Source organism: Neopsephotus bourkii, unplaced genomic scaffold (assembly GCF_033783945.1).
Source record: "Neopsephotus bourkii isolate Nb327-2 ecotype Australia unplaced genomic scaffold, CSIRO-AGI_Nbou_v1 NB_1181, whole genome shotgun sequence".
Taxonomy (NCBI): Eukaryota; Metazoa; Chordata; class Aves; order Psittaciformes; family Psittacidae; genus Neopsephotus; species Neopsephotus bourkii.
The window spans coordinates 4,750,112-4,765,779 of record NW_026901666.1 but is presented as its reverse complement, the minus strand read 5'-3'; the positions used below and the strand labels follow the sequence as shown (position 1 = coordinate 4,765,779).

Genomic DNA, 15,668 nt, shown 5'->3' with positions numbered 1-15,668 from the left:
TCAACACCTCAGCATCTCTCATCTGTCTATTAGGATACAAAGTATGAGAGATTCACCAAAAACACCTTATCATAACTTTGCAAGCACATTCACACAGTCAATTCTGGAACAGCTGTGGCAGCTTAAAATATTACTACCTTCCAGCTGTTCAGCATTATTTCTAAACTGGGTACATAGTGAAAACAGATCACAGGAGTCTTCCTGGTCGGGTTTAGTCTGGCACTGCTGAGCTGTGTTCACTCATCTACTTCCTACTAAATTCTGAAAACTTCTTCAAAACTTCATAAGCAAAAAGATCAAATCTATGTGTCCTCAAAGCTGAGAGAAGCATCTAAACTTACTACTGCATAATGCTCTTAAATGGTGGCTAGAAGGGTGGATGTTTCCACATTAACTGTCTCTCAGGTCAGCTTCCATCATTAGCATGCATTTGCACTATCTTAATAGTTCTTTAGCGTAGTAAATTTTAAGAGAAGCTGCTGTTAATAAAGACCTGAAGGGCCATGAAATGGGACAACCCTACAATTAAAAAAAAAAAATCCCATTTGTCATTGTTGAGTTAACCAACCAGGGAGAGGAGCAAGAAAAAATAAGTTCTGCAAAGCCTAATGGCTCCTTCTCTTGCTTCATACCTTTGCTGAAAGCTGAGAAATGTCTTACAGCTGAAAGAGTTGGAAGGTTCTTTGGAACAGAAGAGAAAACTATTAAACTGAATACAACTTTACAGGAAGTCCTGGATGTAACACAGAATGGAACGCACACATTTCTTCTCAAACTTTTCACATCTTCAAATGCAAAATAAGCCAAAATCTCTGTGATATACTGTATAAATTACTTCCTTTTAAAAAGTGAGTCCTGCACTCCTCCTTACTCTAGGTTTCACCAGCCAGGCATTATTATTCCCAATACTTAGGTTTCTTTAACATTCAATTCATACATGAAATTCTAAAGCTTTGCTTAAAAAGCAAAACAAAAAACTCATACAAAAATGAAACCAAAGAGTCCCACACTTAGTGTTCAGAAATACAGCATCACTGTATTTCTAAAAACAAAGGGAGAAAATCTTTTCTTTGCTCACATTAATCCAGACAGATGTGGTGAGATCCTAAAATAAAATAAAAAAAAATTTGCTTTCTGACCTACAGGAAGAAGCCTTTTCAAGCTTCAGGTTTTAATCAAAGCCTGCTTGAAGCTCTGTTCCAAACAGCCTGATTTTCCTTTTGAGCTTAAACCAATTTCCATCTAGCATTTTAAGGGAAAATGTACCAATGAAAGCCTCACCACAGGAATCTTTAGCCCACAATGTTTAAACAACTCCAGCTGGTAACTTCAAGTCAGCAGTACACACAAAATTAACAGGATGCCTTTCGTCTTGCTCTGTGATCACTTCTGTGCATCTTTGATCTAGTGTCAATGGTTTTTCTTTTCAGGATAGCTCTCATCCTTCAGTCACTCAGAAAGAAACCTTGGTTGAGTGTAAACTTCAGAAGACCACAGAAATTCCTGAAGAACACATTACCTGCCAGATGAACACAACTGCTTTTTGCAAAAGAACACTTAAAATGCCCTCCCCTTGTAGGACTCAGAATAACTCAATAAAGTTTTAAAAGCTGTGATGCAAGCTACATATATAACTTGTTTGTCAAAATACGACTGCATCGTTTTAAAGGTCTTAAAAAACCATGAATGGGTTAGTCTATATTCTATACTTACAATATTAAACAAATATCTAGTTTTACTTTCTTTTTTTAATCTGGGAGTAATTAATTTGTATTGCCAAACAGCATAAAGTCACTCTTACAGATAACTTGGGCTATAATTCATCAGAAAATTGGATGGTATGGCCCAGCAAAAGCAATCCAGGAGGTTCCTTGATTGTGCGGAAGACAAATTCCTTCTGCAAGTAATAGAGGAACCGACAAGGAGAGGTGCCATGCTTGACCTCGTGCTCACCAACAGGGAAGGGCTCGTTGGAAATGTGGCACTGCAGGGCAGCCTTGGATGCAGCGACCACAAGATGGTTGAATTTGAGATCCTTAGGACAGTGAGAAGAGCGTGCAGCAAGCTCACTGCCCTAGACTTCAAGAGAGCAGACTTTGGCCTCTTCAGGAGCCTGCTTAGTAAGGTTCCATGGGATATAGCCCTAGAGGGCAGGGGGGCCCAAGACTCTTGGTTGGTCTTCAAGGATCACCTGCTACAAGCTCACAAATGTTGCATCCCAACTAGAAGGAAGTGCAGCAGGAGGGCCAGGAGACCTCCTTGGATGGATAAGGAGCTGCTGAGAAAAATTCAAATGAAAAAAGTCTTATAGAAAGTGGAAGCAAGGACAGGGGGCCTGGGAAGAGTACAGGGATGTTGTCCGGGAAGCTAGAGACCAGGTTAGGAAAGCTAAGGCCCAGTTAGAATTAAACTTGGCTAGGGATATTAAGGGTAACAGGAAGGGATTCTACAGGTACATAGCAAATAAAAAACAGACTAGGGAGAATGTAGGCCCCCTCAGGAAGCTCTCGGGTGAACTAGCTACACAGGATTTGGAGAAGGCTGAGGTTCTGAATGACTTCTTTGCCTCTGTCTTCTCTGGCAAAGGCTCTGACCACACCACCCAAGTCTTGGAAGGCAGACACAGGGACTATGAGAATGAAGACCTTGGGCCCACTGTAGGAGAGGAACTGGCTCGAGACCATCTTAAAAATCTGAACGTGCACAAGTCCATGGGTCCTGATGAAATCCATCCACGGGTCCTGAAGGAGCTGGCAAATGAAGTTGCTAAGCCGCTGGCCATCATATTTGAAAAATCATGGCAGTCAGGTGAAGTTCCCGACGACTGGAAAAAGGGAAATGTAACCCCCATTTTCAAGAAGGGGAAAATGGATGACCCAGGGAATTACAGACCAGTCAGTCTCACCTCTGTGCCTGGCAAAATCTTGGAGCAGATTCTCCTGGAAGGCATGCTAAGGCACATGAAAATCAACAAGGTGCTTGGTGACAGCCAGCATGGCCTCACCAAGGGGAAATCCTGCCTGACCAGTTTGGTGGCCTTCTATGATGGGGCTACAGAACTGATGGACAGTGGTAGAGCAGTTGATGCCATCTACGTGGATTTGTGTAAAGCATTCGACACTGTCCCACACGACATCCTTGTCTCTAAATTGGAGAGACATCAATTTGATGAATGGACCACTCGGTGGATAAAGAACTGGCTGGATGGCCACACACAAAGAGTTATGGTCAATGGCTCAATGTCCAGCTGGAGACCAGTAACAAGTGGTGTCCCTCAGGGATCGGTGTTGGGACCGATCTTGTTTAACATCTTCGTCACTGACATGGACAGTGGGATTGAGTGCGCCCTCAGCAAGTTTGCCGATGACACCAAGCTGTGTGGTTCGGTTGATACACTGGAGGGAAGGAATGCCATCCAGAGGGACCTTGACACGCTTGTGAGGTGGGCTGATGCCAACCTCATGAAGTTTAACCATGCCAAGTGCAAGGTCCTACACCTGGGTCGGAGCAATCCCAGACACAGCTACAGGCTGGGCAGAGAAGAGATTCAGAGCAGCCCTACAGAGAAGGACTTGGGGGTGCTGGTCGATGAGAAAATGAACATGAGCCAGCTTCAGTGTGCTCTTGCAGCCCAGAAAGCCAACCGTATCCTGGGCTGCATCAAAAGGAACGTGACCAGCAGGTCAAAGGAGGTGACCCTGCCCCTTTACTCTGCTCTTGTGAGACCTCACTTGGAGCATTGTGTGCAGTTCTGGTGTCCTCAGCATAAAAAGGACATGGAACTGTTGGAACAAGTCCAGAGGAGGGCCACGAGAATGATCAGGGGCCTGGAGCACCTCCCATATGAAGACAGGCTGAGAAAGTTGGGGCTGTTCAGCCTGGAGAAGAGAAGGCTGCGTGGAGACCTCATAGCAGCCTTCCAGTATCTGAAGGGGCCTATAGGGATGCTGGGGATGGACTCTTCATTAGGGACTGTAGTGCTAGGACAAGGGGTAACGGGTTAAAACTTAAACAGGGGAAGTTTAGATTGGATATAAGGAGGAAATTCTTTCCTGTTAGGGTGGTGAGGCACTGGAATAGGTTGGCCAGGGAGGCTGTGAATGCTCCATCCCTGGCAGTGTTCAAGGCCAGGTTGGACGAGGCCTTGGGTGATACGGTTTAGTGTGAGGTGTCCCTGCCCATGACAGGGGGGTTGGAACTTGATGATCTTAAGGTCCTTTTCAACCCTAACTATTCTGATTCTATGATTCTATGTGTTATCCAGCATTAATAGTCTGAAGTTAAATATTTAACTGTGAAAAAGATGTGACTGCTCCTCAGGTCCGTCAGCCTTCTAGCTACTGCAGCAGACTTCAGAACGGCCTGCACAGAGCATGCAATTTTAATTCTCAGCTGCCAGCACCTGTACTTCTCTAACTATTGTTCCTTTTCAAAGGACATTGCTGCTCCTTCGCTGTCCTCAAAAATGGCAATTAAAGAGCTCTTGGTTACCCTTTTCTCTGAAAGGCAATACAGGTAAGTCATAGCTTTCTAAATTTATGATTAATAGTAAGGTAAGCTTTAAATTAAAATTTATTAATGATTTAGCCTTCAAAAATCTCTGTAGTTAAAGACTAGAACATGACAGAAGTTTGATAACCAACTTAAAATGTTTTCACTAAATTTACTGTCAATAATTTTTTATCTAAAAAATAATGAATAATTAAAATTCTATCCCACGTAATACATATGGGCTTTTTTCTACGATATAATTGAGTAAGTAGTTTAAAATATATTTCTACAGTTCAGGGTTCTGAACCTCTGGCTTTGGGCCATATTTAAGCTGGCAGGACAATACACACAGCCCTCAGTAATTCTTTGGTAAGAACCAAGCGCAACCTGCTCCCATCTGCCCTTCTGGGCAGCGATTTGGGAAAGACTGCACCGGATACCACCTTCCAGGAAGCTTCAGATCTGCTCCTAAGCTTTCCATGTGAGCAGTGCAGGCAAAACCAAGCAGAGGGCCAAGGGCTGACAAACCTCCCTAATGCTGGCATCAGCAAAGGAGTCTCCCACAGCCCTCCAGATAGGGCATCATTGCTGGGACAGAATACATTTAATTGCTGGGTTTATAACACACAACTCATCTACATCATAAAATATGTCATTAATATTCATACCTGAGTCTTTCTTGTTCCCTTTTCCACCCTCTCGGCTCTTTTTTAAAACTGCCTTTAACATTTTAAATGTTGCTCCTAAAGGATAATAAAAAGAAACAAAAATAAATGTAACATTAATAACATCCACTCACACAAAAACGAACGAAGTAAAGACAGGGTCAATGCAAATAAAATAGGCAATCAGAAGAAACTTTTTGATAGTTACATTTATTTTTTACAATGTAGCTTGATTAAGCAAACTCCTGATGCACAAGGAATGTTTTAATATTTGAACTAAGCAACTAGAGTTCGCTGTCTTCTCATACAGAAAAATAATACAGCATTCTCCACATTCCACATATAATTAAGGTTATAAGGCTAAACATGGTGTAAGATAGGGAAAGACACTGGTGAAAATAAAGCAGAATAAAGGGCTAACTCCTGAACGGGAGTTCATCAGCATCGCCAGGGGAGCAAGCAGCACGTTGGAAACCTGCGACCAGCTGGAGACTCCAAACTTCAGGTGTGTGGAACAGATGGGTGACATGGAACAGGGTATCACCGCACAACTGTTCCTTACCTATATGCAACACACTGCTGACCAACACAGAAACAGCTGAACATATTCCCTAAATTACTGCCCTGCTATGTACATGCCCCTGTGCCCATCTATCCATGCCTGAGAGCACACACACATTTCTGCCTTCCACATCTCAAATTTAACAATCAAATTAAAATGAGCAGCTGCTGCAAACTTCAGAGGATTAACAATTTTAAGAAAGAAATACATCCGGGATGTAAACCTGGAAGACAATTAAGCTGCTTCAGGTAACTATTTTCAGTCACAAAGCAAGGAAAATGATACAAAAGGAATTATGAAGACTACTTCCTTCCCAAAAAGCTTTCTGGTGCACCTATAAATTCTAATTTCTTTTCTTTTCTCGATCAAAAAAAAAAAAATCCAAAAAACCTGCCGCACAGGAAATGCAACTGGAAGGGGGAAAAAAAAAAAAAAGAAAAAAGTGTTTTGACTATGCTAGTTTACACAATGGATTGCCATAAACCCCACATGGAATCAACAGGAAAAGCAAGAGTCTTCCATTCAAAAAGTATGGGTTCTTCAGAAAGTTCACTTATTTTTATGAAATAAATCAGAAAGAAAAATCAGTACAACATGGTTCTTAAGCATCTATGAACAACCTGAAGCACATACAACATGTACGCATTAGAAAGCTATGAGGTTTCTCAAGCCTGCATTATATTTAATGCCCAGATCCCCAGGTCAGTTCCATGAACACAGGTGTCTGTTTTTCGTGTGGCAGAGCAGCACCTCAAGCAAGATGAGTTACACTCCTTAGGATCACACATCACTAGTAACATGGTTTAGTGGTGGACTTGGCAGTCCTGGGGTATGGGGGTCAGACCTGATCTTAAAGGTCTTTTCAACCTAGTTAATTCTATGATCCCAGGGCAAGCTTGCAGTAAACATGCTACCTTCTGTGCTGTGTCTTGGGCAAAGTATCTAAGGATTACACACAGAAAGCAAAAGCAAAATTTAACTGCAGCTCTGGTCACTTCCTTTGAAATACCATATACTTCATGTTGCCCAACAGCTAATGACTGGGGGATAAGAAAGACAGCTAAGTACTGTATCTTCACTCTCACTCACCACGTGTTCCCCACTTGCTTCCCCTTTCCCAGTACACAATGCCTTCTAGTTTTGCAAAGGCAAAAAGAAGTACTCCTCCCTTATACAACAGCTCTTCACAAAAAGCAGTAACAAGGAGAAACAAGTCATGGCCTCAGGTACACCATTACAAAAAAAAGAATAAAAAATTTTCTGAGAGACTCAGACATGGTCAGCTGGAAACATCTTATCTGATGATACAAGAAAATAAACCACTTTTGTAAGTTGTATGAAGACCAGTACTGCCCCTAAGACAAAGAAAGTCATTATTCCACTCTGTGACGTACTAAGGAGGCCTCTGGAGGCGCCTCTGTCCCATTGTGTGCTCCAGAATTCAGGTCTGGAGCAGGTGGAGGGAATGGAGAAGATAATGCCAAAGATCAGTCTAGACACTGCAATTGTATTTTTAAGAGCAGAAGACTTGAGGAGAGACCTAACCTCATTAGCCTGTTATATATTTTAAGACTGTTACACAGGAAGGAACAATCTATCCTATATATCAACTCTTGACAGACCAAGTAATACAGAAGTTAGGAAATCAGAAATTTGAAGGCTGGATCACAAAATCAAAATTTGTGCTTTTTTTATGCATAAACTGTGCTAGATTCTTCCATTCTGTAAGCACATCCTGCCTGCTCCCCTGGTATGAGGGACAGCCAGATGCAAACTAAGACTTTGTTTAACCTAGGAATACCCTTGCACACTGCCTGAGCCCAGGAATGCTACACTTCGTTTCTAGCCCCACCACAGGACCAGTATCACACACAGAGGCAAAGGACCACTCAAACACCTTAAACATATTTTTATTAAAATCCAAATGGTTCACTTCCCAAGTTTATCAAGTATTCTTTCAGAATAGCTTCCTCCTTGTGCATATCATGTGGGCAGCAGTGGCTGTAAAAACAGGCACATCCAATGTGCACTGCATATAAGCTGTACAACGTATTACTACAAGCGATGCAGTGAATGTTCTTTGCTCAAAGACCAGGCTTCTCTAATGCTTCCCAAATCACAGAACTGTGTAAACTACTGTGGAGTACATCACTGCTACCTAACAGCTGTAATAGCCATCTCCTACCTATCAGCCAAACTCAGCACCAGCATTCTCTTTCCTACCTTCCTGATCATTTTTAAAAGGGTCTTTCTAATTTTAGTACAAAACCCTTAAAAGAAAAAGAAAAAAAGCCACAAGAGGTTTAGGACAAGAGGCAATGGCTTCAAGCTGTGCCAGGGGCGGTTTGGATTGGATATTGGGAAAAATTTCTTCAGAGAGAGAATAATCAGGTATTGGAATAGGCTGCCAGGACCAGTGGTGAAATCACCGTCCCTGTAAGTGTTCAAAAACTGTGTAGATGAGGCCCTCAGTGACATGGTTTAGTGGTGGTATTGGCAGTCCTGGGGTAAAGGTTGGACTTCATGATCTTAAAGGTCATTTCCAACCTACGTGATTCTGTGCTTCTATGAAAAAACACGAAGAAACAAACAAACAAACAAACAACCTACAAAAACAAACCACCAAACAAAACCACCTCACAACAACTGACAGCAACTGCTGTGATTCACCTCAAATCCTTCCAACCACTTCACACCATTAGGATACTGGTCCTTGCATGAGTTTGGAATGATTACAGACTTTGTGCTTCATATTTAAACACTGGTCATTTGTCCAGAAACATAGATATATAAATTTCACCTAAATATTACAACTTGAAGGTCTTGCGTTCTTTGGAATCCATCTTTACATGTAATTGGACAGTTCCTTTAAATTAAAATTTTCTCAGGTCAGGTCATTTCAGTACATTGTAATTGAGGTAATTGTACTCTAGGGTATTATAGCTTTTAATGTTACTAGTAAGCATTCTTGGTTGTTAGAGCATTTAGTGAAGAAAACTGTGTTCAGTCATATAACGCAAGGCTGAAACATAAAGTGTATGTAGAAGGATGGGAAGTCAAATTAGAGCTGCAGAGACATTCTTAATTTGGCATTTCCCAGTTTCTGCCTGGCTTTGAAATATTAATGTTTCCTCTAAAATTATTCAGTGTATATTGTACCAACATACCCCAATGCTGTATGGTAAATTTTACTTACAAACATTTTAAAATCTTTAAAGTCTTGCTGAACAGTAGTGACTTTATTAAAATCCAACTGGTATCACCATACGATTTTTTGGAAGAAATAGTACCTGAAGGGTTGCTAAAGTTCACAGAGCATGTCTCATCTAGCTCTGCCCTACAGAGACCATTGCATGGTTTGTTTTTTTTCTTTCTTTCCAAAAGCGATATAGCTTAGTGGTGTAACGCAACTGGAACCAAATACAAGAAGGCAATTATTAAAAAGTTTGGCTTCACAGAGCTGATCATCGTGGGGGGAAGCCTACTGCAAGCAAAGACAATAACACTGATGCAAGAGAACTGGATCTTTCTTAAGAAAAATACGGTAATCATAAACCACATTTAAAGGATCTTGAACAGGTGCAATGCTAAAGCAACCTTCCTTAGCAGTTCAAAGAGAAATGTGAGCTTAAAAATAGTCAGTGGAAAAAGTAATGGGTGCGAACAGTAATCCAATGAACAAAGAGGCAATCAGCACAAACTGAAACACAGGAGGTTCCCTCTAGACATCAGGAATACCTTCTTACTGTAAAGGTGACAAAGCATTGGCACAGGTTGCCCAAGCAGGTTGTGGGGCCTCCCATCCTCCTTGGAAGTATTCAAGGACCATCTGGATGTGGTCCTGGACAAGTGGCTTTAGGTGATCCTTCTTGAGCAGGGAAGTTGGATGTCCCACAGTCCCTTCCAACATCAGCCCTTATGTGATTAATGATGTTGAGCAGGATTAGAGTCAATACTGACCCACAGGGTACACCACTAGTTACTGGCCTCTAATTAGCCTTTGTACCCCTGACCACATGTCGCATGCATTTCACACTGTACCATTTACAATGCACTATTCCCTTTGAGCCTATACATCCTGCAGGCCGTTATACTGCATGTACTGCTTTTAAAGGATAACCCCCACTCACACTCCAAAAAAGAGAAATGCCTTGAAATGTATTTAACATACTGAGGGAGGGGGATGGGAATAGCAGGAAATACAGCACTAAATCCCTTAGGTTGGTTCAAATATGTTCCCTTTGTCCAACAAAACTCGCCTCAGATCGAACTCCTAGCAGAGGCAACATACAATCCAGCTCAGGGGCTATAGAGAGGACACTTTCTGCCTCTGAGGAGAACAGCATGGACTAGAATAAAACCATTACAGAAGCTGTAATGTAGTAGAAAGTACATTATACCTCCCTCACTCTTACTTTAAATGGCATATGCCTCCCAGTACTACAAGATAAAAAAAATTCTAATTATTAGATTCCAAAAGGAAAGAAAAATAACTAAGCATCTAAATACACAAACACCCTCTCCCAGATTACCTCCCAAGATAAAACATCAAAGAAAATAGAAGTCCAAATGTATTTATTACACTCTCCTTTTTAAATGAAAATATTTTTCTTTTCCATATTTTAACCATGTGCCATGTTAGAAAGTCTGCATTATGCAACGGTAGATCTGGAGCTGTTAATGAATTTCAGAATCCGAGTACAATACTCTACATAGCTAGATCAGAGTGGCAAATAAAAACAACAAAGAAAAAAAGAAAGAACACCTATACAAACACATCATATTTAACTTTCTTATTTTGCAAACATGGCAAGTATAAATTTCCTATTAGGCAGAACAGAGAGGCTTGATACAGAACTGAAATTTTACAGTATATAACACTCCTATCTTAGGATACAGGTTAGGGGTAATAAGAGATCAAACAAAAGGAATCAAGGACAATTCCATCCTAGATTTTCTCTTTTTGGAATTGAGGCCAACTTCCCTGCTGTGCAGACAGTTGGTTCTCCAAGGATCTGTTCCACTACAGAACAGAAATGGCACGCGAGACAGTTGCTTATTCAAGACACATACTGTGCCAATACCAAAGTTGCCCATTACCTGGGAGCAAAGTCCATTTCCTGACTTCTCCCCTATAAAATGCTGCAAAAAATGAAAGATAAACACTTCCAAAGAAATTCACCTTTTGGTATGTCAATTACACCCAAGGAGAGACAAAGCGCTAAGGGCTCTGGGCAGGCAGAAAAATACAACAAAATAAACTGTCCTTAGGCCAGCACCTTAGGTTTTTCTACATTCATTCACATTCCACAAAGGTGTGTACTTGAACCATTTAGGAAATGAAGCAAATTCTACAGTTTCAAAATCCTGATTACAAATAAGCTATGTGTTTTTTTAAATAACCAAACCAAACCGAAAAGCCCAACAGCAAACTTAGTTACACGAACTGTAAAGCTTTAGGACAGGTATCCAAAAGCATTTCAGCTTCAGGGAAAAATTTCTTCATACCCATCTTTCACACTTCAAGAAGACTGACTGAACAGCAATACTGTATATTTATACTTCCTTGTCCCTTGAAGCAGACATGGGATATTGGATCTTGTTTTGGTTCATAGATATTTGTATTAGTAGGGTATTTTCCAGTAATGCTGGCATTTTGTCTTTCCTGAGCACACTGTGTTTCTGCTTTCCCCACAACTAAGCTTAAAGAAAATCATTCACTAAGATTTCAGAAGTTTCCAGCTACTGTAATTGTTTTGCTTTGATAAACAATTCAGTTTTAGGTTTTCTTGGTTCCAGTTTTTAAATTCTGCCCCTGAAACCACTTGCTTGATGTTCAGTTAGGTTTTCCCTTTCATTCATGATTTCAAGGCATTTTAAAAACTTTAACTATCATTTCCATTTTTCAAACAGGTAGGAAATGTGGACTTATTATCCAAGGGTAAATATTAATAATGTTGCATAAGAAGGAAAATACCTCAACATGCTTTTGCTTATGCAATCAAAGATCATGGTAGCTGCTTACAAAACCAGATCCCCCACCCTAGCTGCTCATGTCAAATACATTTTAAAATGGGTGCTGCCCTGCCACCAGTTCAACTGTCATCTTCAGATACACATGACATTTCATACAACTGCCTTATATTCACAGCATGAGGGAAAGAGGCAGAAAGTCCTTCAATTTAAGACTTCATTATGATCAGCTTTTTGTGAGGGACTCCAGAACAGGACCAGGTTTATAAAATACAAATAGTAGGTTATGTAAATTGCTCTGAGCACAGACATACAGAAGTTTACTTCATTCCTAATCTTTCACAAATTAAGTATTTCATTACCTATGAAATCCCTTTTGAAAAGCAGAAAGACAGAAGAAAACATATCACCATGTTTTTACTCTGCCTGTGAGTCTCCCACAAAACTCAGCAACTTCCTTGCATAAGAATATTTTCCACGTATGGCATCTACCAACAGATACTAACATCAGTAACAAGATGATTCATAGCTTTTGTTCCCATTCTTAACTTTTGGTCCACCTTCCCTAAAGGTTTGCAGCATGCATGTTTTAGACACATTACTATCACACTGGGTATTTGCAGAGATGAAGCCACAAGAGTCAATCGCTTCTGGAGAGATCAAATAAACTAATCCTTCCAGTAGGCTGTATTGAGCCAAATTTAAACAAATTCACTGAAGTTAACCAGCTATTATTGAAATTATTTTACAATTATGGTCTTTACCCTTTTCTTTTGTAGGGAGATCAATGCAGATACAGAATTGACAAGCTATACGGCATTTGTTCCTTACTCAATAACCTAATTATTATTATTATTATGTGAGATATTTCCCCCCATTCTTATCCAACACTCCTGAAAGCTAAGCATCAATTTAACAGGAGACTGTAAAAGAACACCAAGGTTTCCAATTTGCTGTTCATTTCTAAATAGTGGAATTCTGCCCTGAAGCACTATTAAAATACAATGAAAGAGGTGAAAGATGAGGAAGCGTGAGAAAGATCTCATTATCACGTAAGCTATTAGAATGTGCTTTTGCGGTAGCTTTTTTCCCACCAGTCTGGTTTTAGATTTGACTTCCCAGATGACACAGAAGTACCTATTCTATCCTGCAACCACCCAGTCTTCTGCTATGCTACTCTTTTACCCTACTGCTGATTATTTTCTCCAGTGTCTCCAAGGACTGCCAATGCAGAGGAAAAGATGATCGGTGTCTTCACCTGACTGCTATCTAAATGTTCTTGGTCAGGTGCCAGATACTGGAGAAATGACTGTTTATCAATTTTAAATATTACTATTCTTCAGCTACTTGTTACTACCCTGAAGCACTGAAGAAATCGATCTTACACTGAAACAGATGAAGAGCACTCTCAAGCCAGAAATATTAACTCCAAAGGTCATAAGCACCTGAATGATTCAGCAATGATACAGATGAAGAATCATCCGCTGAGTCATTTGCCTGTCTGTGCTGGGGAAGAACAGCAGCAGTTGTCAACAGAGGAGCCATAAAATCTTAAAGACTTGCAGCTGTTTCTCATAGGAAAAATATCTGACTACAGATGAGATTGTACACAAGTTTATTTGTCCCTTTCTCCTCCCATTCAGCCAAGCCCCTCCAGAGAAATGCCAAAACCATACCTTCTTACCATTTTCTACAGAACTTCCCTCCTTTTCAGTTATGAGTTACAAAAAAAAGAAAAAACAGAAAGAAAAAAATATCCCAAATCAAACTAACAAAAACCAGGAAAAAACCCTGCTTCTCAGCTTTACTGAATTATTTATCCTTGCTATTTAGGCTTCTCTCTGAACCTCACCCCTCTAGCTCTTGCCATTTACAAGATACCGTCAAACTCTTCAAAGGATCAAAAGATCCACTGTGCTCTTCCAGTCTCATCTCATTTAGCCTAAATTCCACTTTCACCAGGACTGTTTTCTCCCTTTGGTTTTATCTTTAGTTGCCACAGAAGTAAATTACATTCTATCATTCCACTGCCTTTTATTCCTAAATCAAATGAATTATCTCTCCTCCAACTTTGCAAGAAAGGGATCACTGTGCATAGACTTCAGCAAAACAAGTTTTTACTTCAGGGGACAAAAGGAGGTCAGTGGGTGTGGTGAGAGCAGAATGATGACAGGTGGGAAGAGGAAGACTGCTTGTCTTCAGCAACAATCCTCACCTCCATAAAAAGGTTACAAAACAAAAAATGTAAAAACTTGTCCCCTCTTTAAGTGGCAGGTCACTAGGCAGAGGCATTCTGGAATGAAATTAACATCACCAGGGTTTAAAAAAGTACTGAGGAAACGCAGTCATGAGCATCCCAGCCAGCAATCCCCCAGAACCAGTGGGCATCACAGACAGTTTGCACTGAGGCAGGAGGAAGCAACGGAAAACGAAATATGAATGAAAATGAAATGAGTGAATGAAAATGAAATAGGTACATTTTTCCATGCCTTTGTCATAATGGTCATTTTTATCCCATCTCTCTCCATCTCCTCATACTAAAACAGGAAAAGCAACAAACCCTCTACTTCAAAATCAATTATTAAAGGGTCAAAACAGTAGGCAAGAAAACACCATTTTCCAGCTGGCAGAAGTGACACCCTGCACACACCATGTCAGCAGAAAATCAAGAGCCTATAACTGGATGAAAACTAGGCCAGGAACTGCTATTTCAGCTTTACTAGCACACAGAAAATGAAAGGAAGACCAAAAAGGAAAAAAAAAAAAACCCACACTAACCAAAATCCTAACCCTATTACTCATAGCAATCACATCTTCTATTACCCAGTAGTTGTATGTTATAGGTATGACAGCACCGTCCTCTCCAGAAAGCACAGAAGATGAGGCGTACTGAAACAAAACATATCTCTTGTTTCTCAGCTGTCCTAATTTCCAGGTGAATGTCAGCAAGCTGCTTGTAAAACATGATTCACTCCAAGCAGTCAGAAGTAAATGTAATGCAGAACGCATCCATCTCACATTATACAGGCTGTAGTTCACACAACTCAGCAGGCAAAACCACTTTTCCTTCATCCCACCACTATACATCAGTTTAAACCTGCTTCCTCCATACTGCTGCAATTCTAGACATTGTTTCATGACTCAGAAAACTGAAGACAAGATGATCTAGCAAAGCAAAAATGGGGAAAGTCAGCACACCGGTATCTGCAATAAATGACCCAACATTTTAACGGAGTGTGGTCTCTGGACTAGACGGCATTATGCAGTTTCCAGTATAGAAACTGCATTAGAACAGTTGTAGGTCCCCCATTTCTTTAAAAAAGGCTCAACAGGCAGCCTGTATGGGTTAGTCTCTGCAATATGTATTTAAGCAAGCTTTTTCTGCTCCTGTGAAACCACATGTACTATTAAGGAATCACTATGGCCTAGAAAGTTAAGTGAGGGAAGAAGCAGAAGAAATCAATTTAGATTTAACTAATATTTTTAGTGTTAAAGTCAAGCAACATCAGAATACCTACTTAGCAAAAAAGAATTTATTACTACAGGATAGCCTACAAACTTCATATAATAGTACCAAACTGACAGGAAACACAATATCTGTAATAATTTTAGGCAGAATTTTCAATGGGCTACATAAAACCTACTTCTGATCAGAGATCCTCTCTTCTTTGTGCTACAGCAAAGAGAAGAACACAATTTCTTGTACAGCATCAGGAGCGATGTCTTCACCACACGAAAATTCTGAGCCCAATGACGGTTCCTTTCTTGTGCATGGCAATGCAATCCTACCAGCTGATTAAGAAACCCTACCCGGCATATTGGATTTGTTACACTTTAAAACTCACAAACTGTCTCTTAGAGCTGTACATACAATTTGTATACTCTCCTCCATGGAGAAAAGCACTAAATTTCATTTAGCAGACAGCAAAATGACATCATGACAGTTCAATTATTATCAACTTTCAGTATGTGACAAT

General features: G+C 40.4%; 1 protein-coding gene across 8 annotated transcripts in view; it reads right to left on the bottom strand.

The window, feature by feature from the left end:
• TANC1 (tetratricopeptide repeat, ankyrin repeat and coiled-coil containing 1) overlaps positions 1–15,668 on the bottom strand; it is an 86,561-nt gene that overhangs the window by 59,222 nt on the left and 11,671 nt on the right. For 4 of the 8 annotated variants that reach the window (XM_061363809.1, XM_061363816.1, XM_061363811.1 and 1 more), the window contains exons 1-2: positions 14,305–14,359; positions 5,160–5,234 (exon numbers count right to left, since the gene is read on the bottom strand). In XM_061363809.1, coding sequence (XP_061219793.1) covers positions 5,160–5,234; positions 14,305–14,344 — 115 coding nt within the window. In that variant the 5' untranslated portion in view covers positions 14,345–14,359. Of the gene's footprint in view, positions 1–5,159; positions 5,235–14,304; positions 14,360–15,668 lie in introns of those variants that run through there. The other 4 variants (XM_061363812.1, XM_061363814.1, XM_061363815.1 and 1 more) reach the window with 1 other exon arrangement.